The sequence below is a fragment of the Zingiber officinale genome, chromosome 11A, assembly GCF_018446385.1.
Source record: "Zingiber officinale cultivar Zhangliang chromosome 11A, Zo_v1.1, whole genome shotgun sequence".
NCBI classification, from domain to species: Eukaryota; Viridiplantae; Streptophyta; class Magnoliopsida; order Zingiberales; family Zingiberaceae; genus Zingiber; species Zingiber officinale.
Window position 1 is genome coordinate 70471915 of NC_056006.1, and position 17381 is coordinate 70489295.

A 17381-nucleotide genomic window follows, 5' to 3' on the forward strand; every position below is an offset into this window, starting at 1 on the left:
TCACCTTGTTGGCTCAGCAAAAAGGAACTAGGGCAGAGGGGTTTTAGGCACACAAGATGAAGGTCAGCTACTGTGCTAGGTCACAAGAAAACCCAAGCAAGGGTAATCTGGTGGTCGGATCGGGGTCCGGGACGCCGCGAGTAGAAATGCCGAAACTAAACGCTTGACGACACCGACCTCCCGTGAAGAGGGCTCGCTTGCCATCGAGGACTCGGCTAGGGCACGGATGAATTTCGACAAGACCACTGTGAAGAGATCGGCGCTAGGTTCGTTCGTGCTGTCGACTAGGGCGGAGATTAGATCGCGGCCGGCAGGGAGGAGGAGGAAGGACCGCCGCACGTTGGGTTGCGCAGTTAGGGGGCGCCGGGCAGCAAAGCTGCATGGACTGCATGGACTCGGCATCGGCACAAACACGGCGATAACGCCACCGGTTGGGCAAGGATCGGAGTGAGGCTCGAGTCATGTGAGAGGAGAAGGAGTGGCGGAGGAAGCTCGGCTCGGAAGAAGAAAGCGATACCAATAAATAAAGGAAATAAAAGAGAAAAGAAAAGAAATAAGGAAAAGAAATTAAAACTTTTCCTCATTAAACAGGGTAGCCAAATAGGCTTTTTAGGTCCTGTTTTTATCCCGTGAACTTATCCCGACCACAAATTTATTCAAAATTAAGGAAAAAGGAAAATTCATCTTTTCATTATTTTACGCTTTTCTTCTAAGTGAAGGGAGAAAGGTGTCCCTTCACCATCCCTACCCTTAACTACAATTCCCCTTTCCTTCCTACCAATACTTTCTCTTGGCCTATTGGTTATCCCATACTACTTAAAACTTGCCACTTGTTAAGAGGTTCAAGGTTCAAGCCTTGACCACTCTTCTTTCTTTTTTTTTTCTTTTTGGTTCTATTTTCTCTTATTCTTAAAAGAAATTCATATGAAATTGCTGGGCGTTACAATCCCCATACCTTCTAAAAAGTTCATCCTCGAACTTAGAATAGCTCTGGGTATATTTGTTTCATATCGTCCTCACATTCCCAGGTGGCTTCTTCGGATCGTTGATTTTGCCACAGGACCTTTACTAAGGGCACTTCTTTATTCCTTACTCTTTTGACTTCATGATCTAGTATCTGAATAAGACGACTTTCATAACTTAGGTCCTTTTGAACTTGCACTGTTTGTGGCTTGATCACTTGGTCTATTCTGGGAATACATTTCTTGAGCATTGAAACATGGAACACATTATGAATAGTGCATCTCCCGAGGTCGCTTCTAGTTCAAGCTACCTTGCCGACTCTTTTCGATGGATCTGACCTTCGCCCCAGCCTTCACCTTACCTTCTTTCTTCTCGTCACACCCTTTCCTTTGAAACTAAATCCACGTTGAATTCCAATGGCCTCGCCACTTATCCATAGTTCTCTCCGGCGCTTTTATTCTTTGGCGGATGTTCTGGCACGGTGCCTGAAATCATTATCTGTTCGGTCCATCTCCTTCTTACATCCAAATTATAGGGACCTACATCCTCCTCCGTCTGAGCCTCGTGGGGTGTCATTCAATAGTAGCTTGGTAGCTATTATTGTAGGATAGGCAATAGATATCGGTCGCCCTCCTTAAAATCCAAGGAACAAGCTCGTAACATATCTTCCGATTTGATTCACTCTTTCTCTTTATATCCGTCTGTCGAGGATGGAAGGCGATCTTGATAATAGTTTAAGTGCTCTTCAACACATTCGAAATGAGAAATAAATGACCACCGGAAATGATGATCTTAGGAATCCCATGTAATCGATAATTTCCTTAACATATAATGAGCGGGCTTGCTCAAATTAATAAGTCATCTTGATTGCTAAGAAGTGGGCGAGACTTTGTCAATCTATCCATGATTACCCATATCATTTTCATCATTTTGGGTAATCCCCATGGAAATATCTTCCCATTTCCATTCGGAATTTGAATTGGCATGATAGGTCCCAGTGTTGTCGCTTAACCCTGGCAAGCAGCGACATATTGAGCCACATCTCTTTTCAAACCGAACCACCGAACTTCCCTTTCAAGTCTTGGTACATCTTGGTGGATCCGGGATGCATCGCATAAGGAGTTCCGTGAGCCTCTTCCAATAACTTCTTTCGCAACTCTGGATCATCAGGAATTGGTATAGTATTCCACTGTCCGCGATATGAAATCCATCATTCTTTCCTTCTTGGACCTCTTGCTTGATCTTTTGGATGCTTGGGTCATAGGTTTGTTTTCTAGTATATCATCGAACGACAAGATCGGTTATTGGGGAGGAGAGGCTGTCGGTCATGCTTTTCGACCCCTATAACCACTTTCCCTTTGCTTTCCAATAAACTCGAACATCGGTTCGCCTCTGCCTGAAGACCACCACTTCTTTTTTCGACATTCATTGAAGCGTAGCTTTGCTCGAAATCCACGCCCAAAATAATGTCATAATCCTGCATGTCGAATCATCGATCACAATAGAGTTCCCCTGCCCGCGATGATTTATCTCGAGGCAGGTGACATATGATGGCATCACTTCTCCCGGGGGTTGTTAAGAACTTGCAATCTAAAACTTATGGTGGTATGTCTATCTTCTTTATGAAGGAAGGAGAACGAGCAGTGTGTTGTCCTAATATCAAATTATACTGGCCTTGTTAAAATAAATATCCTGTTCGACAACCATGAAGCATTCTCCACGTCCTTGGTGAGAGAAAAACGGCATTTGTCGTAATAATTGGGGGCCCAATCTCCCTTGGCTTATCTTGCATACCGTCGTCGGGTGTGACGGTAGCCAGGCGGGCAATATACTCTGAGGAGGTGTTCACTGGGTAGGGTAGTCTTTGGCTCGATGTCCTTCCAGTCCATAGTCGAAGCACCTATTTGTGTCTTGTGACACACCCCGGGATGCTTCTTTCCATAGGTAGTGCGCTGGGGGTACGTGGGTTGTTTGTTTACTAGACCATCCTTAGGATCGTTCCATTGCTTTCTCTTACCATTGGGGTTTCTTTTCCAGCTGGCTTTGGTGCTTTGAGGTTTCTGTCCTCCCGACTGGGCTTGACCCTTGCCTTTGTTCAGCGCCTTCAGATAGTGTTCGGTGATCAGAGCACTGCTGATTAGCTCTTCGGCGGTCTGCGGTCTATTAACTCCACCGGCCACATTCAGAGCTATCTCGGGTCTAAGCATCTTCAGCATGAGTCTGACTCTTTCTCTTTCTGTGCTGACAAACTCTGGGCATAGGCATGCTAGTCGGTTGAATCTTTTCACCGTTTCATTAACTGATAGGTCACCTTGTCGGAACTCGGTAAACTCGTCGTAGTGCTTGTTCGTATCACACATATGGAAGAATTCTTCGAAAATTTCAGCTTCAAAGTCCGTCCATCTCATCTGGTTCACTTGCCTCTTTGCTTTAACTCTGTCCCACCACATTATGGCATCTCCCGAAAGACAGAATGATGCGCACTTGACCTTTTCATGTTCAGGCCAGTCCAGTAGCTCTACTATACTTTCTACAGTCTTGAGCCAGGCTTGAGTGCCCCATGGTTCAGAAGTGCCAGAGAAATTTTCCGGCTTCAGCCTCTACCACTGAATTAGATACACCTCTTGTCGAACTACTGGGGCTGGGCCTATCGGTGGTACTGGTGCAATTGCTGGTGGGGTGGTAGGGTTCCCCTGCTGATTCATCAGAGCATTAATTACTTGCTGTTGTTCTGTAACTTGACGCTGGAGTTCAGTAACTACATGCATCAGATCAGGTGGGGGTACTGTCTCATCGACTCGGTTATTGCGTCTCCTAGCCATGCTTATCTTCATATATAACAATAAACTCGCATAAGTTATTTTCATTCCCAACAAGGCTAGCATAAGGTTATTATCATTCCTACTTACATTCATGCATACTTAGACTAAAACATTTCTTTATCATACATAAAAGAAATAAAGTAGACATAGAAGTTCTTACTTGGAGTGACAGGATAAAGGCTTGATGTGTGTGTGTAGTGGGAAGGTAAACCTGCTCTGATACCAACCTGTAACGCCCACCCTTACCCTAACTGATGGTCAGGGAGGTGCTATGCGAACATACATACATGCATAAGAAATCATTACAGCGGAAGAAAAATTTTGTTCTTTTATTTTTTTCCTTTACAACTTAAAACTTAATCATATAACCAAAACATGTGAACATGCTAGCATTCATGTATATAAAAATTTATTTACTATCTATTATTTGAAACATGATACATGCTTGTCTAACTAAAGCATAAAGCGTACTAAGATAAGAAGAAAACTAAACATGTATACTGCTCTCTAGAGCTCATGATCACTAACAATTCTCTAAATAAACAAGTACTTAGCATTTCGAGGTATCATGGAAGCAAGGGTAAGTATAGTTCACCTTAAGTATAAAACATCCAACAAGTCAAGCTAATATCATCAAAAGTAGCAAGAAAGAAATAGTTCACATGCAAAAGCTTAAAACATATATAAGTCCTGAAAACACAAAACAGATCTCTTCCACCATGCCACTGCCACACACATCCTTTGCCCCTCCTGCTGCTCCCTTTAGTTTAACCATGCTTTACCCTTTTCTGCAGTACAAGGAAAATAAAACTATAAGCACATAGGCTTAGTAAGATCCTTTTCTACTCACAAAAATATACATCATGAAGTTGATATAAAGTAATGACATGTTCATCAAATCAAACAAGCATAAGCATAAGGTAGTAACATGTTCATTTAGGCATCATAGACATATCACACAAGAGCATTTTCATGAAGCATAATAATCATGTAGCATGAGATAAGTATATATAAGATGTTCTTTTGAAAACATATATCCTAATCATATAGCATGAAACAAACATATGCAAGATATTCTTTTGAAAACATATATCATATCATATAGCATGAAACAAACATATGCAAGATGTTCTTTTGAAAACATATATCATATAGGTACTTAAACATAAATCTCAACATGAGGGTCCGACATTGTACCACATACATGAATTCAGCGCATCCTAAATAAATCTGAGGTAGCAAATCTCGAACCTACTAGGAACTAGACCCGTTTCCTTTATCATCGACCTAGGGGCAACTTAGGAGCCCATCCCATGGACCATTCTTAGGGTCCGGTACAAGCCAATACAAAAGTAAAATAGTATATCATGTTCTTGTCATATCATGAAACATAGCATGTTCTTGTCATATCATGAAGCATATCATGTTCTTGTCATATCATGAAGCATATCATGTTCTAGTCATAAAATGAAGCATATCACATAGCATAACATAGAGAGTCATTATCATGCATGGTTAGGGTTTTGAACTTTCCATAATTCCTAATCCACATCTTGGCCGAAACTTGCATGGGCATGATCTTAACTTTTTAAGCAACTTTAACCAAGGAAAGCATCATACTAGCATCACATCATACATAGCATAACATGGGAGAAAACATAAGCAAGTCTAGTTGGAATTAAGCTTCCCTACTTCCCTTCCATGGCCTTAGGTTTTAAGCACTTTTAAAACAAGGAAAGTATCATACTAGCATCACATGGTACTCATCCTAACATGGGAGACCTTTAGCAACATAAAAGGACTTCTTACCCTATTTTTCCTTGGTTGGCCGAAACTTACAAGAGGTGTCATCCTAGGTGTTAAGCAACATAAAGCATGGAAACTTTACACTAACATCATATAATGGATTACACACCATGAGCAAGCATAGTTAGGTTTTAAAACTTTCCTAAATCCATTTTATTCCTTCTTGGCCGAAACCTAAGAGCATGGTTCTAGGGTTTTTAGCAACTTTAAAATATGAAAACCTTAACTAACATAATATAGTAGATCACATACCATAAGGAATCATAAGCAAGCATAGTTTAGGTTTAAAACTTTCTTAAATCTATTTTATTCCTTCTTGGCCGAAACCCTAAGAGCATGGTTCTAGGGTTTTTAGCAACTTTAAAACATGAAAAGCTTAACTAACATAACATAGTAGATCACATACCATAAGGAATCATAAGCAAGCATAGTTTAGGTTTAACAACTTTCTTAAATTCATCTTATTCTTTCTTGGCCGAAACCTAAGGGCATGGTTCTTGGTTTATAGCAACTTTAAAACATGAAAACCTTAACATTATAGTGGATCACATACCATAAGGAATCATAAACAAACATAGTTTAGGTTTAAAAACTTTCTTAAATTCATCTTATTCCTTCTTGGCCGAAACCTAAGAGCATAGTTCTAGGTTTTTAGCAACTTTAAAACATGAAAACCTTAACTAACATAATATAGTAGATCACATACCATAAGGAATCATATGCAAGCATAGTTTAGGTTTAAAGACTTTCTTAAATTTATTTTATTCCTTCTTGGCCGAAACCCTAAGAGCATGGTTCTAGGGTTTTTAGCAACTTTTAGAACATAAAAAACCTCGAAAGCTACTTGTACTGCAGGTGAGGGAGATACTTACATCCTCTTGCTTGGGTTTACTAAGAGAATATCCTTGGTGAAGAAGAAGAAGGAGACCCTTTTCGCTTCTAAAATTTCCTTTTCTTTATTCTTTTTCTTGCAAGAAGAAGTGTGTTTTAAGGACCTCCCTTTGTGAAGTTTTCTTAGGGAAAAAGCCCTTAACTTGAATTCGGCAATGGGAGAAAGAGGAGCTTGGATTTTCGGTGAAGGAAGGAGAAGGAGGAAGAAGGAAAAGAATAACTTTTCTTTCCCTTTCTTCTATTTATTCTCCATGAAAGGGAGAAGGGAAAATACCTTTTTATTATTCCTTTCATTTATTCTAAATGAAGGGAGAAGGAAAAATGAACTCTTCATGCTAAATGAAAGGGGAGAAAGAAAAGATAAACTTTTCTTCTAAGTGAAGGGAGAAAGGTGTCCCTTCACCATCCCTACCCTTAACTACAATTCCCCTTTCCTTCCTACCAATACTTTCTCTTGGCCTTTTGGTTATCCCATACTACTTAAAACTTGCCACTTGTTAAGAGGTTCAAGGTTCAAGCCTTGACCACTCTTTTTTTTTTTTTTTTCATTTTGGTTCCATTTTCTCTTTTTCGTAAAAGAAATTCATATGAAATTGCTGGGCGTTACAGGTGGATCACAAATTGAGAGCGATGAGCCTCCTGAAGTAGCTCCTGTAAGATCGGATGAGACTGAGGTACACATAATCTGCCTCAGAAGTATATAATACCCTCCTCATCTCGTGTGAACTCGGTCTACTGCCCGGAAGCTATCTGGCTGCCAATAAAACCAAATCTTGATCACCGCGACTGGACCTCTCGATCCTCATCACGATCGGGAGCAACCATGGTAAAAGAATAACCGCCTCTCCGTGTGCATCCCTGCTCCTCAAGGCATAACTCGAGAACCACAATCAAGTCGCGAGGAGCTTGGTAAGCCAAAGTCCCTGGACTTCTTCTTTGGAGTGCATCGGCCACATTAGCTTTCCGGGTGATAGCTAATGGTACAATCATAATCCTTCAAGAACTCCATCCATCTCCTCTGAGATTAAGTTTCTCGGTGAAAATATATTTGAGACTCTTATGATCGTGAGAATCCCAAATGTAATACCATGATGATGCTTGCCAAATCTTTGAGTAAAGATGATTGCGGCTAGCTCGGATCATGTCTTGGGTAGTTCTTCTCATGCTCCTTCAATCCATGAAGCAGGAAACTACCTTGCCGTCTTGCATCAGGAGACCAAACCCTAAAGAGGCCGCTTGGCAGAGGACTGAATCAATCCCCTCCACAGGCAAAACCAAAGCTGGGCCGACACTAATCCACTTAAGCTCACACTGGTCTCGTAGTCCTCCAGATCACATGAACTTCACGCTTTCGGGACGTTAGTCGCATGGGCATGCATACGAGAAACCCGAACCGTGCAGAATATCCAGTCTAGTCCCGAGAAAACGGATCTCCACACGATTTTGGCTGCTCCCAACTAGTAGGCCTCGATCTTCCGAGGTCTTGAAATACCTCTACTCGAGACCACGTGTCTCGATCGGTGAAGATAGCGGACTTTAGCTGGCGCATGATCGCCGAAGACAAGTAAGGCGTGCGAAGATCTTTCGCATGTTCCCCTCGTAGTAGACCAATATGTCATCGATGCAAATGATAACAAACTGATCAAGATACTCGAAGACGCGATTTATCGATTCATTCACCGAGTGCCAAATGGCATTACCAAGAATTCATAGTGTCCGTATGATACTAATGCTATCTTCGAATATCGATTATTTAACTCTTAGTAGGTAATATCCATGTTCGGCATTTCTCTGAGGTCATGTTTGACGCGACTAAGTTTGAGTTCGAGTCAGGTTGAGTCGAGTTTGAGTTTGATGTTTGACAATATATGGAGATTGCTAGGGCAATCGTCCGGTTATGGAGATGGTCAAAGGTTTACCAGGTTGATGAGAATACAAGTCAAGTAGGTCAAGGTTGGAAGACTTGATTAGGAAAGTCCTAAGCGGAGGTTAGGCGTAAGTCCGGAGTTAAGCGAGGTTAGGCGTGGAAGTCCTAATTGGAGTTTAAGGTGGAAGTCCCTAGCTAAGTTAATGGAAGTCCTAACTAGAGTTTAAAGCAGTGTTGGAAGTCCCACAAGTAGGTGGAAGTCCTAGCGAGTGGTTAGGCAAGGTTGGAAAAACAAGTGTGATCTTGGACCCGAGAAAGTCCTGGTGAAGAGCCGATGGAAAGTCCGTGTGATCTGCAAGGGTGGAAAGTCCAAGTGATCTTGGCAAGTGAGAAAGTCCGGTGAGGAGCGAGCGGAAAGTCCAAGGATCTTGGCACGCTTGGTCATAGTCCTTGCAGGTAAGTCCAACTAGTCTGTGTGACTTGGCGAGGAGAACCGGACAAGCAGGGATGAGGCCAAGGCATCGAAGGGAGACGATGGGAGATATCCAAGGGGGCCCGGGCGTGGGCTAGAAGACTAGTTTGAGGTTGGTGTAGCCAATGCTGGCGGCAAACCTCAGTCGGGTTTGGCCAGGGGTTGGGTTTGGGAAAAGTAGTTTTAGTCAAGTTCGTTGATCGATCGAGCAATCGATTGATAAGGCTCCAATCGATTAGTCGATCGATTGGAGTGTGCCGTCTATGGCTCAATCGATCGGCCGTATCGATTGGGGTCGTCAGAAGCAGCTCTCCCAATCAATCGATCGGGATCGAGTCGCGATCGATCGATCTATCGATCGATTCCGCGCGAGGAGCAGAAGAATCTGATCGATCGGCCATTCACGGGATTCAATCCGATCGATCGATCGAAGTACGATCGACGAGTTGCTGGCGCGGCGTGGACTACCGTGGGAAAGTCTTGACGACAATCAATCGGGGATGGATTGGATTGGAGCACCGTAAGCCTTGGCTCAAGTCGGGCGTCATGCCTTCTCCTCGCGACTTGTGTGATTGATTCCCATTTTCTCCCAGCTTCACTTGAGCTTGAAGGCTCTGGGGTGCATTCCCGGTTCAAGAGGCAACAACAAGCAACAAGTAAGCAAGAAGAGAGTGTTTCTATTTGTATTTATATTTCTTCTTCTTGTGAGAATGGTTTGTGTGTGTAGAGTTTGTACAAGGCTTCGCCTGCAGGAAGGAGGGTTTTCATAGTGGAGATAGCGTGCGTGTGTGGATCTTTGGATTAGTCACCTCTTCTTGAGGTGGATACCAAGTAAATCAAAGTGTTAGCGTTGTGGTTGTTTTTTCTTTCTTATATTGCAGTTGCACATCAAACGGCAATGACATGCACGCCGTGAGTGCTATTCACCCCCCTACAATCCAAACCAGAGATCAATCTTAGAATATACTAATGTATCTATGAGCTGATCAAATAAATCCTCAATCCACGGTAAGGGGTACTTATTTCTGACGGCCACTGCATTCAGCTGTCTGTAATCGATGCACAACCTCATAATACCATCTTTTTTTCTTGACAAATAATACTGGAGAACCCCATGGAGAAGCACTAGGGCATATAAATCCCCTGTCTAAAAGCTCCTGGAGTTGAACCTTCAGTTTGTTCAACTCTTTTGGTGTCACATGACTTCAATGTCGACCATGTTCCCGAATCAACTCAATAGCAACTCCACTTGCCTTCCGAGAGGCAAACTGGTAGCTCTCCTGGAAATACATCCGGATACTCTCGGACTATCGGAATGTCGAGAGGTTGAGAACTACCGTCTTCGTATGAATCAAAGATAATACAAAACCACGCATGTCTTTTGAGCTCGAATCACCGAATGATCGATATGCCGCCTCTCGATGCGGTGAATTCCACGAGGTTGGTTGGAGGAATGTGACCACCCTTGTCGGCAATCAGTGGCATGATATGTTGACAAACAATCCATGCAAGAATAATATCAATGTCGAACATTTCAATGTACTAAAGGTGTAAAGTATCATGTTGCCAAAGTCTAACGGCAACCTTTGACCTGGGTGACATCGAAAGCATCAAGCGGTAGAGATGGTCAACAAGGCCCAAAGTGGGTAATCTATCAATCTCCCTCATAAAGGTGCGGCTCTAACCAACCGAGCTAATATGTCATCCTCGGCCTACCATGCTCAGTGAATTAAATGTTGGTGTAGAAATTGAAGGTCCGCTCCATAGTCTCTATCCAAGACTAGGCCACACTCGGATCGGTCTCCTCGGAAGAGTGTGAATCGACTCTTCATCAACTCTGCATAAACTAGAGCATGTACCACTGGTGGTACTACAGGGTCGATATGAGTGGTCGCGGCTGGAAGTACAGGAGGTGGTGGTATCGGAAATGAAGCAACTGGTACCGCAGGTACGGGCGCTAGGTATACTGTAGGCACTGGGGGCACGGGTGCTGCTGGTGTCGGGTACATGGTAGGTCCAGGTGGCGGTGGTGCCTGGTATGCCGTAGGCTCGACCGGAGCAGGTGCCGGGTATGCGAGTGGTACCCCTGGTGGTACCATAAATACGGTAGGGGTAGGTACAACGGGTGCAACCGAGGTAGGTACCTCTAAAGGAGTCAACGGGGTCTGAGAGCCCAACACACCCGCAGTACCCTGAGTCTGTCCCTGACCGACAGGCTCAAACCCAGTAGGGATCTCTGGCAAGTCCGTTGTCAGAGATTCCAAAGTCCTCTTATGTAGTCATCTAACACCACGTCTCGATGCAGCTGCACGTGTAGATCTCCTCATATCTATTAAATTATAACACAAATATCACTACAAGTATAAAAATTATAAAATTACCTTTATACCTATTTGTCGTCTGAAGATGTTCCGTCGCTTCCAGTCCCCCTTTTATAACCTCGAAATTCGTACGAGAAAATCGACGGAAACCCATACAAATATGAAAATAAGTACCCAAGTTTACTGGCAAACTTGGGCTAACCCTTAAAATCCAAAACACCAAAAGTAGGTATCGTAACCCGCCCTGATACCAATAAATTGGTATCAGATTAAATCTCAAAAATTCGTAACACGAAAAACAAACAAGTATCGCCAACTTGGCTCTGATACCAAATAAATTGGTATAAGATAAATCTCAAAAATCCCCAAATACTAAAACTAGACATTCTATACCTGTAACAACCTGACTCGCCAAACCAACAATACGAAAACTAACCATCAGAAAACCTGGGCTCTGATACCAAATAAATTATCACGCCCCGGGGGAGTCCCTGCTAGAAGAAATTTTGGCAATATCTCCCCTGTACGGGTGACAATCTGAAACTTTCTACATCCATCCAAATACCTCGCACTACAACAAAAACCCTCATAGACATCGGTTTTCCACCGGTGTCTATTTCATTTTCGACTGATGTTGATGTGTCCTTATGAGCGAACGCGATAACCTGCTATTGCTAACCGTAGTATATTTAACGACATCGTTTCATCAACGTAAAATCGATGTAATATTGTATTATTATAATTTGGCCAATGATAATATTAATTTAATGTTTTTTGCGGTGGATGGAAAAGAAATGTAATATGGATATTTTTTAACAATTTGATTTCCGAAATAATGAAAACCCGACAATAATAAAAAAAAACACAAATATTCACAAATTATATAAATATTCTTCATTCAACAATATCCATAAAATACATAAATATTTACAAATTATATAAATAATCTTCTTACAACAGTATCCATAAAATACCCAAACATTCTTTTTACATCAAAAACTAGCTAATAGATATCAAAATCAAGGTAGAACATTCTTTTAATAACACATCAAGGTAGAACCACACTTCAAATGTAATCTAGCATGCATTCAGCCCACTCGATCCGCACTTCATCAATTTCAACTCTGGAGTACTTGAGATTTGTAAACTGTAAAAACACATAAATAATATATTAATAAACCAAGACCAAAAATCATAGTTGAAAAAGCAGTAAGGGCACCAGGTAACAAGATGACTAACTGAAATGCTTAAAAAAAGAAACATTCATCAATTATCACATAAATATAAGGGATTAATTTGTAACAACGACTCAACAAAATGTACTACCTCCCTAAACTAAGGGATTGGTGTGCATTGAGATCAAGAAAGGTGAAACAAACAATTGTATATATCCACTAAAGAACTTGAGCTTTTCTGACTTGTAATTCTCTCCCCTAAACAATCCAAAACTCTTGTATGTATAAAAAGTGACAAAGAATAAATTTCCTTTAGAACCAACAGAACTATGAGATCAATTTGATAATCAAATTACTAATATTATGGTCAATATATAACTATATATAATTTCCAAGGCCTATAATATATGGATGAGGATGCTCAATAATACATCAAGTAAAACAAGAAATAAGTAAAGAAGTAAATTCACCATATATCATCATTGCTTATTGTATATTGTTTATAATGTGCATGTGTAGATCATATCATAAAAGAATGATATTAGGATGGAAGGCAGAAATTTATGCATAGGCACAGGGGGATTAGCAGTGGATAAACAGGAGGGTAACATTTGCTACTTTCATTGTGCCAATAATGCAAAGCCCGAACTCTGACAAAGGAAAGGCGGTGGATCGATATCTGCTATATCTATTTCTGTCATTGACTTTGAGATATCATCGACCAAAAATGGAATACTGCATCAAAGGAGAATGTAAATCTAATTTATAGTAACTAATATGTAGAACAGAGGAAGAAAAAGTTTAAGGCCTACCTGGAATCATCATCTAACAAGAAAGAATTATTTGAGTCCTCGGCCATCACAAGTCTCATACTTGAAATGATCTATAAAATTGAAAAGGAAAAAAAAAAAACTCTACGTCATTACTTGGAAAGACCTAAAAGTGCAACAGAACAATTTGAAGTCATTGCAAAATAAGGTTGATACCATTTGTCCCAAAGGCAAGCTATGAGATGGAAGACTTGGTATAGGCCAATATATTTATTCCCAATTGTCTTCCATCAGTTGGTTATGTCAACAAGAATATTACTAGATGCTAGAAACGCACCATTATTGTGTCACTAGACTGCCCCGTCTTGGTGCCTTAATTGCTCTCTATTTTGTCCCCACACAAACTTAGTTGGTACCACACTTAGCTATTCCATTGTGAATATGAAAATTATGCATGTGATATATATATATATATATATATATATATATATATATATATATATATATATATATATATATATATATATAAACAGAATACAACTTAAGAACATATCTAAGTGAAATCAGACCTCTGATGTAACACTCTGCGTGCCATACTTGTCATCTCAGTACATAGTACTGATTCTGTATAACTGTTGTATGCTAAGAACCTGAAAACCAAATCAAACCAAAAAAACAGTTCGTTACTGACAATCTAAATGACTGAAACTTTGAATATTTATAAGTGGTCTCAACTGGGCATAAATCTTTGGTTGTCTCCTTCAGTGTCTTCTTTGGTTTCTGATGTAAAACCTATATCACGATATAATATTAATAGTTCAAAGATAAGTTACTGGACAACAAGTACAGTATACAATAAGCAATCTTGATGTCTGGTAAGTACGTGCTGAATCGCTCAAACTCATGGCAAATCTGCACAAATATAAATATGAATCAAAATTATAGAACCACCAAAATCAACATAAATCATTCTTTAAAAATAAAGTCAAACCTGGAAGGCCAATTCTCTTGTATGACACATCACAAGTGCAACAACTTGGCCTGCTGTTGGCTCAATTTACTGAAGAGTAGAAAGTACAAAAACCGCCGTTTTACCCATTCCAGACTTTGATTGACAAATAACATCCATTCCCAGAATAGCTTGTGGAATGCATTCATGTTGTACTGATGAAAATTGAGGAGTACCCCAGTAAGTAAAAAATAATCTTCTGGATCCTTTAATGGAAAGGTTTACCTTATTCTCCACCAAACTGAGAAACATGCAAGTGATCTTTACCTGCAAAACACCATAAAGATTTATGCATCTATCCACTCGATGATGAAACGAGATATCTATTTAAATTTAAATAGGGTTCTCCTAATTTGCTCTCAAATTAAGAAAGTAAAATGAGCAGAGGACAAGTCTATAGTTCTACTACTTTAATTGAAAAAAACCACTTCCATATAATTTCACCGATTACCTCATATGCCTAAGATAAAAGCAGCATGGACTTTAATTGAAATTACTAGGCATGATAATGATAATGATCCTCTTTTTTGCACCATCACTGACCAAGGCACACAGTTCTTCCTAGTGTTTAGTGACTGTGGCTTTTGATTGTGCCAAATAATAGAGATAAACAGACTAAAAAATGTCTCTGAGAAGATCTTAACTACAAATATAAGTTGATGATTCACTCTGATCCAACATTTCTCACTGAATTAAAGGGTATATCCATTTTCAGTAGTCAAAAACCGCATCAAACTATTTATTCTCAGGTTTGTGTGAAACAATCAGAGAGAAGGTCAACAAGTAGAATATTTTCACTTCTCTCTGCAATATGGATAAGAACTCATGTTAGCCAACACAAAGAAAGAGATTGAGGATAAGATAATATTGGAATTCATCGTTTTAAGCCAAAGTGAAAGATAAACTTACAGCTAAACTATTTAAGGAACATTGATACTAATTCATAACAATAACCAATTTTCCCAACACACACATCTAGAAGTTATCCAACACTATTTTAATGTTGAAAAAGAATAAAAACAAGGTATCGGAAAGATAAAAACAAGGAAACATTCTAACCGAGCAATAAACGTTGAAGTTGCCGCAAAATGTGGTTGGTGCACCAAGCGAGGTACAGTACCATAGTACATCATTTTCCACAAAGCACCATGCTTTACCAAAAAATTGTAGCTTCTCGGTAATTGATTAAATGGCCAGGGCGTATGCTCCGTCCACAAGTCAGTCACAAAGACCTACACTAGCACAAGATTTTGATCCATAGAGCAAGGGGAAAAAGCTACTTTCTGGACCACTTGGAGACAAGACCACTAATTAAATTTCTAATTCACCTGGTACTCATCGCCGAATTCCTGGTTGAAGGCAGCCCTGATGGCCTCCGCCGACGCGCGATGCCCACCACCAGTATCACTCATCAAAATCAAAACCTTCTTCGGCCTCTCATACTCCACCACGCCGTTAATGGGGGCGCCGTTGTCCTCGGCAATGAGAGGGCTCTCATCCTCTAGACGGATCTCGTCATTCGAGAGGCCGACGGAGGCAAACCCGATGGGGGCACGGGGTTCGCTATGGAAACACACGAACCAGTTGAAGTGGCTCCAGAGGCGATGGAGCTCGGAGGAACCGGGGGAAAGTGAGGCAAAGGCGGCAGGCCGGCTGTAGCTTCTAGTATGCGAGGGAAAGGAACAACGTCGAGGAAAAGCAGAGAGGGAGGAAGGAGAAGGAGAGGTGAAGAAGGGGATCCGAGTGACGAGGGAGTCGAAGGCGAGGAGGAAGAGAAGGTCTTCTTTGGCGACGGAAGAGGGAGTCATGGTGGCGGGATTTCAATTAGGGTTTAATTGAAGGGGATCCTTGGCCTGCTTTTCTGACTTTTACTCGTCTTTCTTCGCATGGACTGATAAAAATCCGTTCTTACTTTTTCACTGCTTCACCGGAAACCTTGGCAGCGACCGAATCCGGAGCTTTCTCTTCCTCCTCTTCGTAGTCCAGGAGCTCCTTCTCGTAAACATCATTATCCTTGGCTTCCCCCATACTATCTCGAATCAAGAGAAAAAAAGATCAAGACAAGATAATATCAAAATATACAACGAAAACGCATCAATCACACCAAAAAACTAAAAAGAAAATGAAAAGAATCACCTTGGCGGACGAAAACTGGAAAGTGCAGCTAGATAGAGTCTGCAAGAGAAACAAATCAGGAGAAACATAGAAAGTAGGACGACGAGGGTTTTGAGAAAATATCCAATGGGAGAGATCCGAGGAGGATAGGGTTTGGAGGATGAATGGGAGGACTGGAGGAGAGGGGAAAGTTGGATAATAAAGGGTTGACGAAGCCAATCCAATGGCGGACTGGATGAGTGGCGAACGAGAGCAGCGTGATCTTAGCAGCCCGTGTGTTGATGCTATGTGGTTGGATGGAGAAGCAAGGGCGTCGTGTGTTGATCCTGATCGGGAGAGGAAGGGGCGTCGATCTAGGAAGGGGGAAGAGGGAGATGAGGTTGAGAGAGATGGTCGGAGGTTTAGGTTTAGGCGAGAGAGATGGTCGGAGGAAGGGGCGCGATATAGATTTAGGTTTGGAGGGAACTTCACAGTGTTGCAAATTTTGGCTGGTGGAAAAATTAAAATATTTTATTTTGGTTCATTAACACCGGGTTTTAAAAACCGCTGTTAAAATCGGTGTCTATTAACGAAAAAAAAGGCGCTTATAGACATCGCCTAAAAAACTGATGTCTATGAGCGAAAATCTGCGCTCATAGACACCAGTTTTTGAAAAAATCGGTGTAAAATACTCAAAGACATCGGTTTTTGCTTAAAACTGTTGTTGTTCCACTGATGTCTATGAGGATTTTTGTTGTAGTGTTGGCCAACACGGCTAGAACAATATATATATATATATATATATATATATATATATATATATATATATATATATATATATATATATATATATATATAAACAAGCAATCACCACGCAGTTTAATAGTAAAACTAAAAAAATGCAACGAATAGAAAACCAAGTCAAAAATCCTACTCAACTGCACCCATAAAGCTCAAAATCGATATCCTACTCCATTACACTCATAAAACACAAATCACAATGAACTCACATCTTCTTCTGTCCAGGCAGGCATGTAGCAAAAACACATCCAAATAAAACTCATCGATAATAAAGATAACACAATATCCAAGTGTCAAAACTAGAACAAGTCTAAAAAGTACAATAGGATAACCAAAAGATAAAACACATCCTCGCGATCTGCAAGGGACTAACGACTGGAACTCCTCCGG

The 17381-nt window shown here is 40.9% G+C and overlaps 1 protein-coding gene across 1 annotated transcript; it reads right to left on the reverse strand.

The window, feature by feature from the left end:
- Window positions 1-14890: 14890 nt before the first annotated feature.
- Window positions 14891-15904, reverse strand: LOC122031446 (monogalactosyldiacylglycerol synthase 1, chloroplastic-like). The gene is made up of 3 exons (XM_042590565.1): window positions 15425-15904; window positions 15156-15328; window positions 14891-14900 (listed from the first exon to the last, which is right to left on the reverse strand). The coding sequence occupies exons 1-3, from the start codon at window positions 15902-15904 to the stop codon at window positions 14891-14893; spliced, it is 663 nt and encodes a 220-aa protein (XP_042446499.1).
- Window positions 15905-17381: the final 1477 nt, after the last annotated feature.

What these genes read in the sequence shown, in the direction of transcription:
- LOC122031446 (XM_042590565.1), bottom strand. Translation starts at nt 15,904, where the DNA reads ATGACTCCCTCTTCCGTCGCCAAAGAAGACCTTCTCTTCCTCCTCGCC. An exon ending in AATTCGGCGATGAGTACCAG is followed by an intron (nt 15,329 to 15,424) that starts GTGAATTAGAAA and finishes GTGCTAGTGTAG; the next exon opens with GTCTTTGTGACTGACTTGTG.